This window comes from Vidua chalybeata, chromosome 4 (assembly GCF_026979565.1).
Source record: "Vidua chalybeata isolate OUT-0048 chromosome 4, bVidCha1 merged haplotype, whole genome shotgun sequence".
Taxonomy (NCBI): Eukaryota; Metazoa; Chordata; class Aves; order Passeriformes; family Viduidae; genus Vidua; species Vidua chalybeata.
In genome coordinates, this window is record NC_071533.1 from 7193460 (window position 1) to 7209335 (window position 15876).

The 15876-nt window shown below is 36.8% G+C and overlaps 1 protein-coding gene across 2 annotated transcripts in view; it reads left to right on the forward strand.

Annotated features, from left to right (window-relative positions):
* EDNRA (endothelin receptor type A) overlaps positions 1 to 8730 on the forward strand; it is a 33518-nt gene extending 24788 nt beyond the window's left edge. For both annotated transcript variants that reach the window (XM_053940761.1, XM_053940762.1), the window contains exons 5-8: positions 2320 to 2472; positions 4835 to 4968; positions 5346 to 5454; positions 6799 to 8730. In XM_053940761.1, coding sequence (XP_053796736.1) covers positions 2320 to 2472; positions 4835 to 4968; positions 5346 to 5454; positions 6799 to 6939 — 537 coding nt within the window. In that variant the 3' untranslated portion in view covers positions 6940 to 8730. The remainder of the gene's footprint in view (positions 1 to 2319; positions 2473 to 4834; positions 4969 to 5345; positions 5455 to 6798) is intronic.
* Positions 8731 to 15876: the final 7146 nt, after the last annotated feature.

Below are 15876 nucleotides of genomic sequence, written 5' to 3' on the forward strand. Positions count from 1 at the left end.
GTTCTAAGTAGAGTGGCTTGGTTTGTTTTCCTAGCAGGAAGTAGTAGCTCTTACTTGCTCAGTGTAATTCAGAAGTACCGATCTCCCCACAGCAGTTTGATTTTTAAGGAAACAAACCAGCAGTTATGTCCAAGCTGAGAGTAAATGTTGGATGTGTCAGTCAAAATGGAGAGCTTTGTGTTTCAATGTGTTGCAAGCAAGTACAAACATGAGATTAAAGCGGAAATACGATTTTAACCTTAACTATAGTATTTACTACCACAAACACCACAATAAACAATTACTAAACTTCAGGAAGTATTTATTATTAACTTTGGTGTTTAATAGGAGCTTTATGCATGTTTAAAGCTATCTTTGAAAGATTTAAAATATTCATGCTAGACCATGACTCCCAAGAGGCCGAGCGCACTAGGAAACTTGTTTAAAATGCACATTTCCTGTAGAAAACCAGTTCCATGTGGGCTTTCAAGACAAACAAAAGAATGTCTACTTCTCTTCAATCAACCCATTTTTGTGCATTGATGTAAGCTTTGTGAAACTCAGATTCCTCAATTAATCATTTACAGACATTTTAGAGTAGGTTTTATAACTCCACGAGGCCAACTCCTCATCCAGAAGTGACGTATTGGTCAGGGCTGTGACACAGCCCTTATGTGTGTTTTCTTGACCAGCAGGCAATGCTCATGGAGGCTGGAACACTGGTAGGACACAAAGTTTTCCATGGAAACACGGAAGGGATTCACGTAGTCCACATCTTGTTACGCTGCACAGCCAACGTGATTCCAGGCTGACTTGGAGGAATTTGCCATGGAAAAGATAATTGTCTCCATGTATTTGTAATCCTTTGCTCTGCAGAAGGAGCAGTAATTACATTTGCCCTCAGTACAAACTCCTCAAATACGAGGCATATTGTTTTCTGGTTTTCTGCTGGCAAAAGCTTTGCTCCCAAAGGGGGAAATTCTGCCCCCAAGGAAAGTGCAGCTATGCAGGAGACTGCAGCCCCTTCTCAGGGAGGAGGCTAATGAGGAGGAGGAAACAAGTTAATCAACACAACACAGTGTCCCAGACTGAGGTTGGATTGTGGCCTAGAAAACAGCAGCATAATCTAAACTAGCAAATTCTGTATGCAGCTGTGTTAGGGCAGAGGGAAAAAAAATCAAAAGCATTCCCCTTTTCTTAGTAAATCAACTTCCTAATGTAACTGAAGTAGATTTTTAAAGTAACATTATTAAACACCAGTATATTAATTGTATCAGCTTCTTTTCATCTTTCAAAGTTTAGTGCTATTTGATTTTAAATGTAAACACGATGTCAAAAGTTTGAGTTTTTCAAACAGGATTCATAAAACCCTCAGGCATAAGAATTTTGACATTTGGTGCGGGAACTGTGATGTTACAAGAGCACATCCTCTAGGAACAAACAAGCTGGGGGAAAGAGTGACATATCCCTTTTATGCTAATAACCTAGACACAGGAAGTATTTGAAATGCTATATTTTAGTGCACACTTTTGGCTGAGCATAAAAGTTAAAAACCAAGATACATTATTTTCTGAAGTCTGGAAACACGATCCTATTTACAGAAAAGAGCTATTTTAAATGTTTTCTCAAATGTAGTATTCCCCACAATACATAAATGTATTAACTTAGAGCATTGCTTACATCACAGCTAATACTTAAAATTACACAGAGTAAAGTATTGCTATTCTACCAATACCTCACTGTCCCACAAAAGGCAAATGGTGGAAATGGCAGTCAAGGGGTTAAAAGTAAGTGTACCACTGGAAGCCATCCCTAAGCTTTGCACATATCAGACAAACACTTATGAAGTGGCTCCTATCTGCCCAGTACATAAGCAAACCAACTGCCAACCTTTTCACTGATAACAAAAGGTGATTAAACTTACAAGACATTTTGAATTTTCCTTTTTTGGCATCAGGACAGAAGCTGTAGAGGTAAATGGCATTTCCTGAGACAGGCTTTTAGTAAGATTCATTATCTCAGACTGACACTGTCTACATTTTGGCAGGTCTTTTTCATGCAGCTGTATTCTAGTTTTCATGAATGAATATAAATGTTCAGAAAGTACTACCAAAAATAATTAGTTCCAACCCAGACAGATTGCAACAAAGGCACAGGCAGGCTATCTGTAAATGTTTGCACTGCCACAATTCCTATTTTGATATGGGTCAAAAAGAGATCAACAATAAACAAACAGACAGATACCAGTGTATCAACTATCATGCTTTTCCAAGGCCTTTCTGTGGTATTTTGCACTCAATCATAAGAAAATATCTGCTCTCTTCTTTTCCTTATCTACAGTTTTACAAAGATGCAAAGGATTGGTGGCTGTTTGGTTTCTATTTCTGCATGCCGCTGGCGTGCACTGCCATCTTTTATACGCTAATGACTTGTGAAATGTTAAACAGAAGAAACAGCAACTTGAGAATTGCTCTCAGTGAACACCTGAAGCAGGTAAATATATTAGAAAAAACAGTGCTTGAAAATATTGTTCTTCTCTCTGTGGGTTACATTAGAAATATTTCAAAGTGTACCTGAATACAGTAAACTACAGAAGTAGAAAGTGAGGATGTGGGTTATTTATGATGTCAAGGCATTCATTTAAACCTGGAACAAAAGACTAAATCATTGTATAAGGAGGCATTGAAGACAGTATGCTCAGGAAACTAACCCTTTTCTTTCTTTTCTTATTCTGACAGTTATGCCCTCCTTCTCTTTGACCTCAAATCACTGCTGTCTAAATGCTTTGAAATTTAACTACAAAGATTTGCCAAAAATATTTCTTTTTCTGTATAAAGATAACACTCCATGGATCCTCCCTCCTTTTGGCACTCTTTGATATGTAACTGTAGTTTCATATAAAAAGCAATTGGAGAATAACCTCGTTTAGAATGAGTGAATTTTGTTTCTCAGGGTTATTGCACTGTTGCAGTACCACTGCTGTAGCTGCTTTGAAAAGAGCAACAGGAGAACAGAGCAAACAAATGATCACAGAACAAAATCGCTCATGGAACCTTCAGGTCTCTTTGCTGGTTTGGTAGCGCTGGCTCATGTTTAACACTTAACTGGACTTTAAAAAAGAGTCTGGAGCTTTTCCCCTGCATTAATATCAGCCCTTCAAATTCCACTCTTTTAACTTCCATGTTCACAGATGTGAATCCCTAAAGCAGTCCTCTCTGCATCAGAGTGAGTTCTCACAGAGGTTCCTCCTCTGCCGGTTCATTCCAGATCAGGGCTGACTGAAAAATCTTCCCCTTGTGCAGATTCTCCACTTTTTTCCCCTCATCAGGCCCTGGGATTGCAACACAGTGTGTCTTAGGGCCACACACAGGCTACTCCACCCAGTAGAACTGGAATGGTATGTACTAGGAGGTGGGGGAATCCACTGTCCTAAAATGCAGTGCCCACTAAGCTTCTCAGGCTGGCTGCTGCAGGATGACTTTAAAATTTAAACATGTTTATCTTTTTAACCCTCATCTTTTGCCTTCCTTCCTTCCTTCCTTCCTTCCTTCCTTCCTTCCTTCCTTCCTTCCTTCCTTCCTTCCTTCCTTCCTTCCTTCCTTCCTTCCTTCCTTCCTTCCTTCCTTCCTTCCTTCCTTCCTTCCTTCCTTCCTTCCTTCCTTCCTTCCTTCCTTCCTTCCTTCCTTCCTTCCTTCCTTCCTTCCTTCCTTCCTTCCTTCCTTCCTTCCTTCCTTCCTTCCTTCCTTCCTTCCTTCCTTCCTTCCTTCCTTCCTTCCTTCCTTCCTTCCTTCCTTCCTTCCTTCCTTCCTTCCTTCCTTCCTTCCTTCCTTCCTTCCTTCCTTCCTTCCTTCCTTCCTTCCTTCCTTCCTTCCTTCCTTCCTTCCTTCCTTCCTTCCTTCCTTCCTTCCTTCCTTCCTTCCTTCCTTCCTTCCTTCCTTCCTTCCTTCCTTCCTTCCTTCCTTCCTTCCTTCCTTCCTTCCTTCCTTCCTTCCTTCCTTCCTTCCTTCCTTCCTTCCTTCCTTCCTTCCTTCCTTCCTTCCTTCCTTCCTTCCTTCCTTCCTTCCTTCCTTCCTTCCTTCCTTCCTTCCTTCCCCACTCCCTCCCTCCCTGTCCACATTAACGTCTAATCTAATCACAAATATTTTAATATTTTGATAAAAGCTGCCATTATAAAAAAAAGAAACTATAATAGTCTTATTCAAAGCCTAACAAGACTGGAATCACTATTTGACTTCAAGTTCTTTCATGACAGAGCCTAGCAGTGCTTGTCACTGTTACAGGCCAGTGGAATCCTTACCCCTTCATATGCTTCTCTTTATCAAACCCATGCCTACCAAACACCGCTGGTATGTGTTGTCAGAAATCCACTAAAATATCTGTAACTCTCTAGAGGCACATAAAAAAACCATTAAATTGCAATTATTTCCTAAGTATTACAAGATTAAGTTGCAATAACAACATTTCTGAAATGTTTGTTGAGGAACTATTTACCTGAGAACATCAAGATCACATAGTAAATGTGTAAGGATCACATAGCAAAATCAAGATACTGGGCAGTATCCCTTTATAGAACACTGTATCAGAGACAATCCTACAGTATTCTAGCAGTACCAATACCTGTGTGCCCAGCTGCTCCAGCCTCAGTGATGAACAGATTCTGTTGAGAATGACCAGGATCAAGAACATGACAAACCCCATAAAAAAAGAGTAGTACATCAAGTAGTCTGAAAGCTTCGCTTTGGGAATCCTTTGATAATTTATCTATATTACTGACTGTGCTGCCAACATTACTAACTACAATCACCTGCTAGTATGAACTGGGCACTCAGTATACATTCTTATCTCCTTTATCTAGCGCCGAGAAGTTGCCAAGACAGTTTTCTGTTTAGTCGTGATTTTTGCTCTTTGCTGGTTCCCTCTCCATCTGAGCCGGATTTTGAAGAAAATGGTATACAATGAAAAAGACCCCAGCAGATGTGAACTGCTCAGGTACTTCATTTTCTATGCCAATAGTTTGTACTGAAAAAATATAATGCTGTACACTTAGAATCTCTATGAGGAATGCCACTGTGCAATGCACCTGTGGTGTTCATTAATTTTAAGCTGCACCCATTTTCAGTGGTTTCAGTTTTAATAGGGTAGCATAATCTCAACAAATGTTGTCTGTCATTATTTCAATCACTTTGCTCTGGATTTTTGAACATCTGTGAGAGAGGTTATTATAGACATGGCATGGTAGAAGATTAGATTGAAGGAGTTAGGTAAGAGAGAATGAATTTGTGTGACAGAAGAGGCTGTAACCACAAGGAAAATGGATGCTTCTGTAGCATATGAACTGTTTAAATGTTTGTCCTCCTCTTGCCTAGTTTCTTGCTGCCCTTGGATTACATCAGCATCAACCTGGCAACCATGAACTCTTGTATAAACCCCATAGCTCTGTATTTTGTGAGCAAGAAGTTTAAAAACTGTTTCCAGGTAAGCTTCTCTTGATAAGATTTTATGTCCAGTTAACTAACTGTATTGAACCACTTGGCTGTTATCTATTTTTAACAGCTGGGAGAAGAAGCATGCAAAGGAATGAAAGAATATAAATTGTCTGGTTTAGCAACTAGCAGTTCAGTTCACATAGCACATGGACCAAGACAAAAGTGAAACTATCCACTTCATCTGAAATACTAAACCAATAAATAAGTTTGACATAGTCCTCATATGTGTAAACTGAGATAGACAAGCTCTTGTAAATACTATTTATCTGCACGTGGCATGCACATGAAATAGAATTTGCTCAGTAACAATTTTCAACTCTCGATGACATCAAGCTGCCCATATTAAACAATTTCATAAATGATTAAAATTTTCAAGTTTGAATACCAAATCAAGCACCTGAGTTGACTTTGGCAATCAAATATGCATTATGTCTTCTACATGCATTTTCCAGTTCCTACACATGCAAACATATTTTAAGGATAAAATAATTTCCTTGTGACAATGTGCCTCTGCAAGTCCCTGTCCACTTATTAAAGGACACAGGAAGTAAAAGAAAAAAAAAAAAAAAACCAACCCAAAAACCAGAGTAAAGAAAGTAATGAAATGGAAGACTAAAATAGCTTTATCTGAAATGAAAAACAAAGGATGACAGGACTGTACCACTAAACTTTAAGTCTGAGAATAGGCAGAATTCAAACTACTGAGAAAAATGTGAAGAATTATTAGACTTAGGGAATACCTGTTTGTCTGTAGCCTGCTCAGATTTACAAACTATTTTAAGGGAGCATTTTTACATGAAAAATAAGAAATCAGCTTCTATTCCTAACTGTGCAAGATGTTACATCTCAGTATGTTCACTGAACCTTTTCCAAAATAATTTTGTCTTTTTCTAAGATGTGAGAAGAGAACTAAGCCACAGGCTAGGGAATTTTTCTTCTTTTCTCTTCCATGTTAAGCAGCATGCTGATCCCTAAGTTTGTCGAGTACAATGATAAAGAGGGGGAAAGAACAATCAACCCAGCACCTAACAATATGTATTGAATTCTGTCAGTTCTCAACTTATTTACCTTAGTCAAACAAATTTCCCTTTTCATACTGTGAAAGTTATTTGTAAATAAGAAGCACAGTCTGGGCCTATTTTTCTGCACTTGTGATGTTCAATCACAAGAATCGTTTATGTCCTAGGATAAAAATCTCCCTGAATATAGCTAACACTCCCTTCAGCTGGAATCTGTTATCTGTCATTTCTGAATGAAAAATATGGCAAGCAATCTGCATAGAACTGAGAGATTTGTCTTAATATTTATTTATTTATTTATTATTCATTTTCAGTCATGTCTTTGCTGTTGCTGCTCCCAGTCTAAGAGTTTGGTGACTTCAGTGCCCATGAACGGAACCAGCATTCAGTGGAAAAACCAAGAACTAAACAATCACAATACAGACCGAAGCAGCCATAAAGACAGCATAAACTGAAAATCAAGGACTCACACCATTTCAGAATGAAACAGGAAAATAAAAGTCACTACAAAGCTATTACAACAGGAAGCCCAGTGACTGTTCCATAACAAATTCAGACATGTGCACCATTGTACCTAATTCTAGAGGTGACTGAGTAGATGGAGTGAGTGTAACTGTGATATCCTGTGAACTGAGATCCACTGGATGGTAATTCTGCCTCTGAAAAGGATATTGATGTGATTATGACACAAAAAACCTGGCTTGAACTATCCAGGTGGTTTTGCTGTTCTGAAGCAGGCAGGAACTGTTCAGTGTCTGTGACTGGTACAATGCAATCTTTTTATCTGATTGTCACCTAGAATTAATCACTCTGGAACTTCTGAGAAGATATCAAAATGGAATCTATCTGCAACTATATTTTCTCTCTGCCCATTTGTCTTTTAAGTTCTATTTCTGTGGTGGATAAAGTCCACTCACCAGTTTGTTTCGCATGTTGTTGTTGTTGTTGCTGTTTTTCAGGTTTATGTTAGAAAATGTTTTGGTCCACACCAGCATTTTACCTATGTTACAATGGATCGGGACATTAGCCGGGCAGTTCACATTTGTAGCACTTCAGTATTCACATACAGGAAGAGACCATTTAAACAGCATCAACATTTGGCACTTAAGCACAGATTAATACCAAAAAAAAGAGGTATTAATAATACAGTACTATACTGTGTTATTTATTCTAATGCTCTGTACAAAATAAACATCATCTGTATCAGCAAAAAGAATGGAAGATGCTCACAGATGGGCACCTTACAATGTGTTTTTATTAACCTGACATGTTAATTCTTAAACTATAGGAACCTTTTAATCTATTTAGACTATAGCTGCATGAAATCTAAGTTGAAATGAGGGTCAGTGGAACATAGTGAAACATTATTAAAGCTGTCCAAAGTGTTCTGAGAATATGGTTATTATCAGAGCAGCTATGCACTCTGTTTTCATATTGTGAACCTGAGGTTATAGTCAGAGTGAATGTAGAAATGTGGAAGTCCATAAGATGTGCAGAAGGATATTTTGTGCCTTATTTCTTACAGAGTTCTCTGTCTTACACAATACTCAAAGATTTTAATGGGGTTTAATGGGTTATCAGCATTGTTAACCATACAAATGCTATTAACAATATATAGAAACTATTGCTTGCATATATGTAAACTGATGATTTCCTTATTATTTCCATCCATTAAGGCTACATGGCAAGAGATTCCCAGTTTGCCTATAAAAATTTTTAATAGGTAGCCTTTCATTAAATGGTGGAACTCAATAGTGTGGTGTCATATATAATATGTCTCATGCACAAATCTGTTAGGCAATTTATAGCATCTTTTGTGCTAGGCTAAGAAGCAGTAATCAAAATGCCACAAATTTTCAAACATCCATTTCCTTTCCAGTGAAAGATGTAATCCTGCATAGTTTTATTTAAGAGGTCAGAATGCTAGTGCCTACAGTGACTTCTCCTGCACAAATTTCCGAATGTTTACATTCACACAAATCTTCTGAAGTATATTTAAAAAAAGGTTCTTTAAATTTGTTTGTGTATTTTTTGTGTGCTTTTGTCTCTGTGACATATATGCCTGTATAAATACATATAAATCTATGTTCATACGTTATAAACCTAAATACAGTCTTCTGACAGTGCTCTGTGGTAGAGCCTAAGAGCATGGTATGGAATGAGACTTGGTTGAATTTTACTTAAAACATTTCATCCTCAAACTGTATCAGAAATAATAGTAAATGTGTGACAATGCTCTCTGAGAAGATTGAGTTAGTCTCTTTGCATCCTGAAATCTTCCCTGCTGCTTTGACTGAGGAGATGATAAAGGTAAACAGAAAAAAAGGCATGAGGAATGGATTTAAGTTGTATATTGCTCCTCCTATATTTCAAGGCAGGAGAAAGCTTTGTGTGCATTGTCCTTTTTTGCTATTTACCTGATGGCTAGAAGAACAAAAAAATTTCATACACCTGCAAACCAGTAATGTGATTGCTCAGAGACACTGTTTCTACCTCTCTACAAAAGACAGTGAGCAACAGAGGCAATCTATGTCAGTTTAGTGTTCTTAACTTCTACCAAAAAAGCCCATCTACCTGCAAAAGTTTGAGTCTGTGAAATGGGTCACTTTTATGTTTTACAAGCACTGACACAAACTGTGAGTCACGAAAATTTAAAATTTTTCCTTCCAGGACTGACATTTCCAACATCTATTGCCTTCAACTCAAGAGCTGTCTCTGTTATGTGGCAGAGATACATGACACACAAAGCATCCTTTAAACCACCTCAGACTAGATGGAAAAACTATCTTCCTACTCCTCATAATGCTGACTGACCTTAGCCGCAGCATTAAAAAATACAAAACTTTTTTAAGTAATAAAGAGGGTAAATTATCTAACAGAAATGAAAGGTACTTTCTAGAATCCTTTAGAATTATTTTAGTGAGCTTACTTAGGGATCAGAGCCTGCAAAAACTAACTGATGACCCTCATTCCATTTCTCCAGCCTGTGGAAGGACAAAGAGAGTTAAAATAACAGTGACAAGTGAGGTCCTGGGAGGTCTCATACTCTTTTTTGCCATGTTTGCTTTTTTGTATTTTTACTGGTGGCTGCTGCTCCCACTCACAAACCGGTTGTAAGATCAAAGGGTGTTGTGATGTGGCAGCCGCAATGAAGGCGGGAAAATGCTTCTGAAAAACTTCCCAAGGTACTCTTTTCATTCTCTCCTCTTCTTCACACTGAGAATGGTAAATATTCCTCCTGGTACAGTATCTACCCTCAATTCTGAAAAAGCTGACTTTCAAAAAGAACCAAGAATTCCACAATTCTGGTGTCACACAGAAGCTGCTTTCTCTTTTACATCAGTACAATTTTCCACAAGTATCCTTCCATTATCTCCCTATTTTATAGATATTTTAATCCTGCTGTTTGCATCAATCTCAACTGAACTAAGCCTAGTTTTTCCACAAGCTTCAGAATAACTTCATAAACTTTTTGTCTGTTCATCATAATCAAAATCCATATAACTGTCACATTGATCTTTTTTTTTTGTGGACTTCAGAATTCCCAAATTTTGTCAGACCACTCAGTGTAAAATTTCATTGACAGTCTCACTTCTTAACTTAGTTTTAGAATACAGATGTTCTCTTTGTTTTCAATATGCATTTTTTCAAACTACCTCACTAAAAATTTCCTCATTGGTATATTTTATACTTATTTGCTTCAAGGAGACAGCATACATGGGTTTTCACTTATGTCTATGTCTGTACTTATTTATTTTCATATGAAACTCTGTGCTTCAGATTTGGCCTAGCCAGCTTCTGTGCATTAAAAAAAGTACTTATATAGTTCATCATAAATCTCATCTGACAAAACCATTAGCTGGGTTCTGAGAAAAGATACTTATGCTACCCTCATATCTGAATATGTTTATTTCTTATTTTAATACAGTCAGTTTCAGATGTTTACCTGTCTGTCCCTCCATCCTTCCAAACCAACTATCAACCCCCTGACCAACTTCAATACATTTTACAGAACAGAGTTATCATCATTATGAAGCTACAGAGAATTTCACGAGAACAGCAGGATGGAAGGAAGAACAAAATTCTACTCATGCTCTATGCAGAAAATTTCTGAAAAGTAGTTTGTGCATAATAAATTCACTTGATAGAAAGATGTTATAAACATTACAGATTCAGAAAAAGCCTTGATCAGAGCATGCAACTTGCAAGACATCTGAGAATCAAACCACAACCCACAAATTCTTGGAAGCCAGTATTTGTAAGTTCCCTTGCTTGTGGAATTACTTGCTGCTTCTTTTTATTTTTCTGCCTCTCTTTCATCATTTACGTATTTACTGCAATCTTGTTACTATATAACTTGATTCTGTGAAGCCTTATGGGTTTCTGTGTGTGAGAAAATTCAAATTCTGCTGCATTTGTATGAACAGATGCCTGCTCAAATGTCCCTGAGGCAAAGCACACATTTTCATTAGAAGAAACACCAGGACAGCATGCTAACATTGCCTTGCAAAGTTTCTTCCACACAATCAGTGCTGCAAAGTATTGGCTCAGCAAAGTATTCCTAATTTACACTCCTCACTCTTTCAAAGACTAAATAAAGGCAATTCTCCAAAATCAGAGTAAAAGAAGACACACAGAAAGTTTGCGGACCAGAAATAGCTCTCAAGTTGCATAGGAAAAAAAAAAAAAGACACCAAACCCAGGCATGTTTAAAATGTGGCTCTAAAAGAAATACAGCTTATCATTAGTCCAAGTGTGGGAAAGGAAGATATGAACTAAATAAAAAAAATGTAGGTCATCTCCAGTTTCTCCAAAGGAAGATTAAATTAATTGTCCTCTACTATCTCATCTAGAATCACTTTTCCCCTATACAAACACCACTGCTTCTGAACTGAGCTGTCACTTGTGTCACAGCCTTGCAGTCCTGTTAGTTACAGTAGCTTATTATTACAATAATAAAGCTCCACAGAGTTACAACTGGTAAGGAAAAAGAAAAAAATCTGAACTTCAGCAGCACTCTGCCCACATTTCTGAGAGTAACTGAGTGTCTGCCAACTGCTCTGCAATCAATGACTTGGTGCATCTCAGAATAAGTCCTCTACTTCAATCTCACTGTCTTAGTCCTTGGGAGCAAAAAGATCGAGAAGTTACCGAATCAAGCATCCAGAACAGTTAATGAGAAGCACTTCCAAGCTCTCCAAGAGAACATACATCCTGCTACATATTTTAAAAAGAGGGGGAAATTAGAAATCCATCCTTACACCACTGTGCCATCCTTTAGCACTCATATTTATTGAAACATCTGTGTCAAAAAGTTTTGGTTTTTTGTGTTTTCCCCTCTAAAATTGTTGTACAGTGGTCTCTTTGTTATTGCCTCTGAATAAAGTATACATTTGGATTAGCTTTCTTTCCAATATCTACATAGTGTTAATAAAGCATTCATCTCCAGATACACGGTATATTCCAATACAGAAGTACAATTAAACCAAACTACTACTAATAAAAATAACTAATAAATACTAATACTAATACTAATAACTAATAAATACTAAATACTAATAAAACTACTACTACTAATAAAAGTCACAAATTTTTACAGTCAAATCTTAAGGAGAAAATTAAGAGAGCACTCTTGGGACAAATTACTACAGTACAGTACTACTAGCGGAAAATACATTGATTTTTTTACTAGATAAAGAAGAAACCATACCACTTTTGCTAATTCAGGAAAGATCAGGTGTTTACAAGAATAATGAGAAAGTCCACATTTCATGAGCTGTAATAAAATACTGTAAGGGCAATAAATCTTCATGTTCCATTATATATTAGGAAGACATAACCCTCCAATGCAAGATTTTTTGATTTCCCTACAATGTTTCTCTAAAGTATTAGTTTCAAGACACATCTCATACTCGGAGATAATTGTGAAGAAAGGGAGATGATTACTGAGTTTGCCTTCTTGAACTGCAAAAAATCTTTGACTAACATTTTTTGTAATATCCAGCATGTTCTGGCTTTCCTGTACCACAAATGAACTGCAACAATGGCAATACTGAGTACTACTCCAAAATCAAAGAATCCAGTGTTGAATTAGCTCCTTTTTATGATCATTTGTATATATTTGTACATATATGTATATACATATCATTTGAGAATTGATTGGCAAAACCTTAAACAGTGGTTGTTCTTCCATATAAAGTGCATTATTAATATACACCCACCCCCCAATTTTCTCTTCCATTTACTTTAGCAATATAAGACCTCAATCAAAATTAAAATTAGACAATACAGTAATGTCAAGTTTCAAGTAGTAAAAGTTTTCACTTGGGATAAAGTGCTGAACCTACTGACTTCAGTAGGACTGGGATTTCAGACAGAATTTGGGATGGAGCCCACTGGAATGGTAACTTAGCCACATGGCAACGTGACTAAGCCCACTACAGCTAAGCAGGAGAGAAGTAAAAGATTCTGTGGGGCTTGGATGAATAAATATGAAATTATCATCTCATATGCTCAGGTTGGGAAGCCTCAAAGAAAGAAACCTCAGCACACTTTGTTTCCCAAAAAATCAGTTCAATAAATGAAGTGAGAGGTAACAATGTTCTCCCCTTGCACCACTCCACCAACAGAGACAGAATAGAAGAAAAGGAATGTTGTCTATTTGCAAGGAGCAATCCTCATTGTAGAATACTGATATTCTGAAAATCCAGAGTATTGTCCTGAGCCTGTTCTTCCTCCAAGAATTGACTCTTACTTAAACCAGTTATTGCACAGATATTAATGGAATAATCTATGTCAGTGTTCTTATTGCTGTGTCTGCCTCCCTGTTCAGGCAAATATTGGGAAAGTACCGTTGGCTGGAATATCCTCACACTATGTATCCCTGACATGCCTGCTGCAATTATGCAGATCAGTTTTACTGAACCAATTCTGGCCTACACTGAAATCAATGTGGACATATTATAGCATGAGCACATATGTCTCAAAAATGTAGTGATCCTATGTCAGAGGAATCATGGATCAATATTTATTACTGCAGGGGATGTAGCATGCTGTATTCCTGAAGAATTCCATCTGTACAAAAATATCTCTGTGAGAGCTTACCCTGCTGAGTCAAACTGAAAACCCTTACAATTCTCCCGATATGCAGGCCTTTGGGATCTGCCTCTTTTCAGAAAATATCATGTCGTGATTACATACTTAGCTGTTCTAGGGATGTATTTTCTAAACTTTGGGGAAACAGAGTTTGCTCTAACTAAACACTGTATGAGAACTCTCATGTACAGCCATTTCCACTTTGCAGGTTTTTTGCCACGGGGATGAGATTTCATAAACATTGCTCTGTATGCAAAAAAACCACTCAAGTAAAATAATATGGAAAATTTATTACATGAACAATAATTAGATGTCACAAGAAAAGGCTCTAACTAAGCCAACCTGACACACTTCTTATAAAGATCCACTTAGTAATAGTAGATTATTTTTTTCCATGTTGAGTCTCAAAACTGAACACAGACAACTAATTTAAAATACTGCTCATGTCTTAGTTCAAGTGAGGCTACTTTGACTCGCCATGGTACCCAAAGAACTGGTTAACTGTTCCAGATGTGTTAGCAACAATTTGTTACAGTGGGTGCCAAGATGGAAAATGGAAAGGAGCGACCAACCCAAATAAACAAACAATACAATTCAAGAACAATTTTGAGCTCATCAGGGAGCTCAAAACTATTCCAAATGCTGCTTTAACTGCCTGTTGTATAAATACTTCAATATTTTTTTTTTCAAAACTATACTCTGCAAGCCCATGGCAACATAGTCTGCGTAACAATTTTATAGAACATTAAAAATGCAATTTTATAATGTTTAGTCATACAAGTTTGATGATGAGCAGTAACCTGCAAGAAATCTTCAGTGTTAACTAATTTTCCTTATCCAAACTCTACAGTTTGAAGACTACAGAACCCTGAGAACTCTGCAAATTCAAAGTTAAGAGAAACCTTTTCTAAATAGTGTAATGCACAAGTTAAAGAAATTGGAAGTCAAAAATTCCAATTTCTATTACTTGGTGCCCACAGTTTGCCCTTGAAATCTTTTTTGTTATCTTGTCCTTCTCTCTGAGATCCTTTCTTAGTTTTGACTTATCGTTGTCAATAAGCAGGATGAATTAACTTGTGCTCAACTCTTGACTGCTTCCACTTCAGATTTTAGTGTTACCCATGCCTAAAACTGGCCTTAAGTCTTACTGCCTTATAACAAAAGTTCCTACGTGAACATACTTTGAATTGTTCAGGTAGTTTCTGATGATGAAGTGATCAAAATGTGACAGTTTTAGTGCAGGTGATTATAGGAAACAGAGAGAAATTAACAAGGGAAAACCAATTAAAGATTGCATTGAAATGAGTTTTCCATCTTTAGGAATAGCTTCCTATAAGTTTTCCATGACTGTTCTCTCAAAGATTCTTCAGAATCATAATCAATCAAGGAAGAAAAAGGTTTTCTGCAGCCTTTACACTAAACTAAGAGTAATAAACAGCATTTTAAACTTTTAGATGCACATAGTATAGAAGATTTTGATGCCTAATTTGCAATAGATTTGTTTCAGAGCTGTCAAACTACAGATAGAAAGAGATACAGCCAAAGTAATTTTAATCTAGATTCAGTATTTTTAATCCCACTATGCAGACAAAAAGCTTGGCCTAGAGAGCCCAAACTTTGCTCAGCAGCACAGCAAACATTATGGCATGCAACTGCAATTCATGGTTACAGGTACCCAAATGAATTAATTCAGAAATAGATCAAGTGTAGCTTTTGCAATCATGATTCGTGTTATGAATTTTAAGAAAGGAACAAAGCTCCAGAACACAAAGCCTCTTCTGGACTCCAATTAAAAAATGTGTCCTTTAAGAGGAATCTAACACAAACTAGCTTCTTGTCCCAAAAGTGCATTCTTACAAGAAAAGGAAGGAAAACCCAAACCTAAACCATTAGTTTTTATCTGTGGAGTGGCAGGAGTGCAGCATTAGAAATTTCACTAATATAAACACTGCTTGAAAAAGCCCTTTCAAGTCAAATTGAAGTGTATTAATAAAGAAATGTGTGAAATTTAACAGTATAGGAGTTTACAGGTCTTTCTTTATTGTTCATGATCCAGAATAGATGGAGAATTTATGTTTTAGGACAATCAGCCTGACACCTTTCAGAAGTATTACTTAAAAAAGAAAACCAAAGAGATTTAGAAGATAAAGGATTTGCTATAAACAAGTAAGTAAATCAATTTAATTTTATAATAACATAATGGAACAAATTAAAGCTTAAAAAAGATAGAAGATAAATGGCATCAATTTGTAGAAAATGATAAGAATGCATCTAAAGAAGATAATCAGAAGCTATTC